This window comes from Pelophylax lessonae (assembly GCF_965119305.1).
Source record: "Pelophylax lessonae genome assembly, chromosome: 4".
Lineage (NCBI taxonomy): Eukaryota > Metazoa > Chordata > Amphibia > Anura > Ranidae > Pelophylax > Pelophylax lessonae.
In genome coordinates, this window is record NC_138771.1 from 478,855,993 (window position 1) to 478,863,310 (window position 7,318).

The following is a 7,318-nucleotide window of genomic DNA, read 5'->3' on the forward strand; positions in this document are numbered from 1 at the left end:
TTTCCTCATCTCCATAATGAGTACTGCAGTCCAGCAGGGGAGAACTAAAGCCTAGTACACACGCAACGATTATCGGCCGACCGATCGTCCGTCTTTTGTCCAGAGTGGTGTTTTGTTGGTTGGAATGTGCCTAGACTGCACACGAATTTTCTCGCCCGACAAAATTCTACTTCAGAAGTGATGTCATGTGTTGGTTTGCTTTCTTTGTGTTCTTTCTTCTCTGAGCATGCCCAGACTTGCTCCATTCGATTTTTTCCCTGTTGAAATCTGTACTGACTGCACGAAAATCGGCCGTGTTTTGACGGCGGACAAAAATTTTATAGCCTGCACACCAGATTTTTTTCGGCTGAAAAGTCTGAGTCGGTTATCGGAAGCATCATACTAACAAGCCGAAAATCGGCAGATCGGTCGTCGGACGAAAATTCCCTGCCGATTTTCGACACGTGTGTACAAGGCTTAAGACAGGACTGACAGCAGAGGCAGCATGTGGTCAGGTCACTAAAGGAAGTTTTGTAGCAAATCAGATATTTTTCTGTTCTTGCAACATTAATAAAGTGACAAAACAAGAGAAATGTGAATTTCTGGCAGAGATGCACTGCATAGGTTTTTTTTTTGTTGCATTTTGCACAGACATACACTTTAAATTTGCCAAATGTAACATAATCTAGTTTGGTCATGATGTGTTCCCTTACAATGCTTGCTCTCACTTGATATAAAAGGGTTTGTCTACCAATTACTGAGGATTCTGCTTTAAGCAGATACCAGTAGCTGAATCACCCCCAACTTCTCATATCACCCGGGAACTCCACTGATCGGATCTGTTCATCAAAGTTCCCAGCTCTGCCCATCAGCTACATTCCAAGAGAATCTCACAAGATTTCATCTTATACACGCAACGGAAAATCAAGAATCCATGTCTAGGTGAGGAACATCAGAGAGAAGGGCCTGCAGCTGATATCCTCAAGGGTTACAAGGGGCTAAAGGAAACCAGTCTTGTAAGAATTTTAAAGACTGCCCTTGTTGACTATTTCTTCTCAAAATGCTAGTTGCCTGGCCATCATGCAGATGTTTGGGCTTCAGTGTTTCTTGAACTACTAACCTTAAACAAGTTTAGAGATATTAGAAGTTTTGACACATTTCTGACACTTGTTTATACAGCTTGCTTGTTTTTTTTACTCAAAAAATGTGATGTCACATACAAACAAGTACTTATAGAAGAAAGCCTGCAATGGCGGTGGTCTTTTTTTTTTTTTTTTTTTTTAAACATGACGGGGTCTCTTTATCAGGTAATGGAGTCCATTGATGTTCACACATAGCCAGAAAATTAGTTTTGCCTGGACTGGTCCTTTAAGCACCACCAGTCGACCTACTAGAGGCATCTAGGAACACTTTACTTCTCGCTTGGTTTGACTTTGCCTTGGTCTTCCACTTTTCTAATGGCTGCCTGAATAGCCACCTGGTCACCCAAAAATTCATGCGGTTTGACGGCACGGAGATTCTCATCAAGTTCTAGAAGCACTGGAACCCCAGTGGGAAGAGAGATCTTTATAATGTCTGCATCAGAAATACCTGTCAAGTGAAACAAACAATAAATCACAAAATGAGTTAATTGCGGTCATAGAAAAAAACAAAATAAATTATTCAAGTGCACCTGAATTTAAAAAAAAAAAAAAAAAAAAGGATTATCTTTTTTGGTCTTGAATTCTTCTTTTTAAAAAGGATAACAATTAACTTAAGGACCTCCTGGGTCTGGACCTCAACAGCTGAACAACTGCAGTGTGGGATTATCTGAAGCACTGCTGCCTTTGACTACTAGTCTAACCAGATTAGGAATGAGATTTGCCAATGCCACTGGGCTCATTCTGGAGAATAAGCTGTACCAGAGAAACTGCAGTGCAAGGATATCCCTGCTTCTGTTCTATCCACTCTGTGGACCTGTGCTTTGATCACCTCTCCTGCTGCTTCCTGATCATTACCATTCAAGTCATCAGGGGGAAAGTCTGACATGAGGAAGAATACCTTGCCTTTACCAAGATGGCAGTCTCCACTGTAGAACAAGGCATTGTCATTAGTTATGGGGAAAAGAGCAGCTGCAGGGAAACCATAGGTAAAACTGATGACTGGTCAATAGTTTTCTGTCTGAGCACAGGGCCCCTTTAAAACACCAGTTTGACCTTTTTTCAATTAAGGAACCCTTTTAAAAAATTATGAACGATCTTGTGGCACCCCGTTCTAAAATGTAAAAATCAATTCTAATAGTTTTATCTAATGCAGCAACATTCACACAAGTAGGACACCCAACATTAGAGAGAATTTATTCTTCCAAAGCAAATACACTTTTTTAAACTGATACTGACTAGTATTCCAAGGTTTCTTATCTCCTTCAGTTTTTCTTCATCACTCAGCTAATGTGACCCTTCCGCTGATGGAGAGGAGGATACAAAGGTGCTGTGCAGACGACTGACATCCTCCATATCAACTGATGATGCCATTGGTCGTTAGGACGCCGGCAGCTGGAAGGTTGTAATGGTGCACAATGAAAACCTGTGGCTTGGTGTAACTAAAAGGCAGGCTTCATCCACATGCTGGCTTGTATACAATTTTTGGGCAATTTCTAGGAATTTTGCCAAGGCACCCCTGAAGAAACCTCAGATCTTATCACCAAAATTCTCAGTGCTGAATATATCGCTATTATAATATTTCTCTAAAATATAAAATAGGTAAATACAACGGTGAGAAGGTGATACCTACAAAAAAGAAGGGAAGAGCAGTGCGGATTATCCTATTGGTGACTGCCTTAAAAGTTTTGCGAAAAGTTAAATTTGAGTGTTCAGTGTGTTAACACATTGCTTAAACTAAAATGAAACATTTGTATGGGATTGTTTCTAATATTGCACATGGCATTATATGGATATACAAGTATACTAAATGTTTCCAATTGACAATTGCGTGCAAACATAACACATACATAAGTTGGTTCAAGAGTTCAGGAGAGGTCAAACTTGACTTTGTAAAAGGTCACTCGGGATGGATGGGAGCTGCTGCGGATTGGGTTACACCTTGAACATATCTTACAAACTGAAAGGTCAGCTGAAGGGCTACGATTCCAAGATTCTCAGAAGATATGTTTACTGACACACGTTACAGAAAGAGGTTGGCCTATAAGAACTGGGGCAAAAAAAAAAAATTAGGGTTAATGTATGATTTTGATAGAGACATCAGATTGTGAGATTTTTGGCAAAAAGATCTCACAATCCAATTATTCTTTATGGGGCGGGGGCATTTAAAGAGACCCTGTTACCTTGCCAATTCATCAGACCACATTATACTCACCTTGGTGTTTGGTATTTAGGCTTACACAGGGCAGTGATGTAACCCCTCATTTTTTCATTTGACACTAGGTCTGAGCGCTGTAACATGGTAAGAGACTACATATACCTCCATATCCAGGAGCAATGGGTATTCTATGATGGCAGCACCACTAGAAGAGCAGTGAGATTGCTGTCATATTAAGTATAACTGAGTCAAGGGGAAGGCTTTAAAAAAAAAAAAAAAAAAAAAAAAAAAAAAAAGGGACTTGAGCAAGGTGACAGTTTCTTTAACCTACCAGTAGGTCTTTGGTTTGTGGCAGGAAGACAAAGGACTAGAAATAAAGCTAAAGCAGACATTGGGGATGTACATATAAGCCACACAGCTTTAACACAATTGTGCAAACCACTTAGCATCATGCTGACATCTGACTTCGCTAGTAATCTTACATTGGTTTTCTTTTCCTCATCTGGGGAAAAATGAAACCCAAAATACAGTTGACTGTCCTAGGCAAAAGCTCCACTTTTTGCCTCCATTTAATTAAAGCCCCCCCCCCCCTCCCTTTTTTGCATCCTAGAAAGGCTTCCCTCAGGAAATCTCATCCATTGGAGGGTTTTTTTTTCTCCTCAGCAACAAGTATTGTCACTTGTACTATGAGGCTGACCCAGAGTTCCAGAAAGTAATGAGAGATGGATTAATTTGCCCTCAGTGAAAATGGAAACCGTGAGAAGAAAAAAATAAATAAAAAGCCTGCAGTTATCTATAAGTATCTGTTTGTAGACTGCCCCCGCAAAACATTTCTATAAAAAGGTGCCTTAAAGGGGTAGTAAACTGCAGGAGAAAAAAAAACAAAAAAAAAAAAAAAACAACAACATTTTTATATATATATATATATATATATATATATATATATATATATATATATATATATATATATATTTTTTTTTTTATTTATTATTATTATTATTAGGGCCCTGGACAGTAGGCTGCATATTTGCGATCAACACTGCTATGTCGAGTGTGAGCGCCCTGTGCGCTCCCGCCAGTTACCAGCGTCTAACCGATTTTCAGATCACGTGACCACTGCGACAGCCAATCGCGGCAGTCCCATGATCTTAAACCAAGCCCCGCCTCCGGGCATTCTAAACCTCTTAAAGGGCCAGGAGGCGCCGCTGTGAAGAAGTTAAAGTGGAGTTCAACCCAAAAAGTGGAACTTCCGCTTTAGGGCCCTTTCTGACATGCCATATTTGGCAAGTCCTTTTTTTGAAGATTTGCCAGGTACCTGCTCCCCCTCCCTCCCTGCAATCTTCTGGGACACGTTACAGGTCCCAAAAGATTGCCCGTTCACTCAGCGCGACTTACACATGCAGTGGGCACCCGGCTGTGAAGCCACAAGCTGTCAAAGCCAGGTTCCCACATTAGTGATGCCTGCTCAGCGGGGAGAAGAGGGAGAGAACTGAGGCTCCCACTGGCCACATCGCTGGATCCTGGGACAGATGAGTGTGTGTCTATTAAAAGTCAGCAGCTACACTTTTTGTAGCTGCTGACTTAAACACACACACACACACACACACAATCAAAAATGGGTGGAACTCCACTTTTAAGTCATAATGTGCTAGGATGCACAGTACACTGTTTACTGCACAGGGAGTCAAGGTTTACTGCACAGGGCTCTGTATGCCATTCCTTTAGAGCGCAAGCACTGGTGATGTCACCGACTGTTTATAAAGTAAATATTACCTAAATGGTGCATGGTTTAGGAGATATTTACTGTACCTATAGTTAAGCTTTATTATAGGCTTTCCTATAGGTAAAAATCAACAAACAGTGTTTACTCTCACTTTGAGAGGGTTAAGTTCCTTTTTAATCAGTTTTAGATGAAAGGCTGCCAAGGTGTATGACTGGAAGACTTCTCAAACAAAGTGAACAGCAAAAGATAAAGTGGAGCTGAAGACTCATTTAAAAAAAAAAAAAAAAAAAAACCCACACACACGATTAAGTCTATTTAAATAAAACTATAATTAAATTAATATTTAGGTTCTCTCCAATAAGCCCCTTTCCAGGGAAACATACTTTTATTTTAATATGGTAACCAAATGGCACCGCACATAGCCAAGTTCAATTTGGCCCGATCGCTTGGTTTCCAAGGTTTTTGGGGTTATGGGACAGTTAGATTTATGGCCAGGGATTACAACGTTATTATTTATAGATCAGGGTAAATACCAATCCTAGTGAAAAAAATGTTTTAAAAAAAAAAAAAAAAAAAAAAAAAAAAAAACTTTGGTTTGGAGGTTTCCAGGCCATGCTCACCCTTTCCATGCTAAAGCACTGCCCAGTGCATCCAACACCAATCCTCTTCTGCACTGAATGATGTTCAGTATCATTCAACCTACTCTAGGAGTCCAATGCATTAAGGATCTGCCCCCTGGGTGGGTGTGTCATCAAACCTCCCTAGATCCACAAGAGAATGTGGCGAATTCGGTGCCAAGTCATTATGTGGCACCATCCTCTGGAGCATTCAGAACCAAACGCCTGCCATGATCCTGTACTTGGCTTTTTCCATCTGGCCCGGTCCACTTTGTCAGTTATAACCACTAGCGCCACATTAGTGCATGCACAGAAGCCCAGATGTATACACACACACACACATAAAAGGTCTTCACCCCAACCAGGGTTGTACAGTAGTCTCCGCAGAGTGCAGATCACAGCAGAAAAAGCATGCAAGCTGGGCATTTTTTTTTTTGTAAGCACCACAATAAGCAAAAGCTGTACATCCCTGTTGGCTAACCTCTGGGCCCTCTGGTACTTACCCTGCAGCCCTTGGGTCCTGGCAGCCAATAGTTAATCTAAGTATACAGTTTGAGTTATTTTTCATTCAACCAGCATATCATGCAAGTTAACCACCATTGTAGTATATAGAACATTTTGAAAAGAATTAGGATGATAAAGGCCAATTTAAAATTGGCATAACCGTATATTGAAAAGTTAATAAAACAGTGCCAGAGGTGGTGCATGCTCGCACTATAATGATAACACCTGGGCAGTACAAGCCTTCTGCCATATGTCACGTCTGAGTGCCATCCTACATCTACTGTTTTTACTTCTGTTACTTCTCAGGGAACAGTCTGCTGAAGTCGATTGTGGTGCTGTCTACACCGCACAGCCTCGAGATAAATTTTCTGTCTAAAAGATAAAAGGAGACCCAGGAGCCCATGCAATGGGATAAGACATTTGTGAATCACAAGATAAGCTCAAAGTACTACAGCGAGTAAACGAATACAACTGTCATTTTAAAAACAAGTGCAATTCATTCAAGTGGCCAACAATGTGAGGGTCACATGTCTCTTCTCTTGACATTTACAACAACGTATCCACAAGACTACATACTGGAACAAAGTTTTTAGAGCATTCAAGTTGACCTATTTTCATAATATGTTAAAGAATAGGTTTAACATTTAACGCAGAATATCACCATTAGTAACATGGTATACCCATATTCAGGGCGTAACCGGTAACATGCTACTAATGCAGCCCCCTGTGACAGCGGACGGGGATCCCCTCCCCACACCCGCTGTCGCACTTTAAAAACACCATGGCTGTGCGGGGCTCCGCTTACACAGCTGCGTCATTCATTTACAGCAATCTGCAAATTAATAAACTACCCAAGTCTCATCAGTGGTAGACAGCTTGTAGTTCTCAATGGGCTGCAAGGGCTCTCTTTGGAGCCCCTGTAGTTCACGGACACTTCCTGCAGCTGAGTAACTGTCTGCCTGTATGGAGGTTTGGGCAGACAGCTGTCAGGAGTGTCTGCAGGAGACTGACATTGCACCTGTGATCGACTGATCGCAAAGCTCCATGGTTAAAAATAAATAAATATATATGCGCAAAATCATGTGCATTTATTTTACAAGGTGAACTTAGCCTTTAATATTCCTTAATCTTCCTGTTGTACTATGTACTTTAAACGTATACCTTTCTGTTTGTAATTCTTCCTTTGTGAGAAATAACT

At 40.9% G+C, this 7,318-nt stretch overlaps 1 protein-coding gene across 1 annotated transcript in view; it reads right to left on the reverse strand.

Moving 5' to 3' along the window:
* Positions 1-922: 922 nt before the first annotated feature.
* Positions 923-7,318, reverse strand: part of BPGM (bisphosphoglycerate mutase) — a 33,602-nt gene continuing 27,206 nt past the window's right edge. Inside the window, exon 3 of the mRNA XM_082254261.1 lies at positions 923-1,569. Coding sequence (XP_082110387.1) covers positions 1,391-1,569 — 179 coding nt within the window. The 3' untranslated portion in view covers positions 923-1,390. The remainder of the gene's footprint in view (positions 1,570-7,318) is intronic.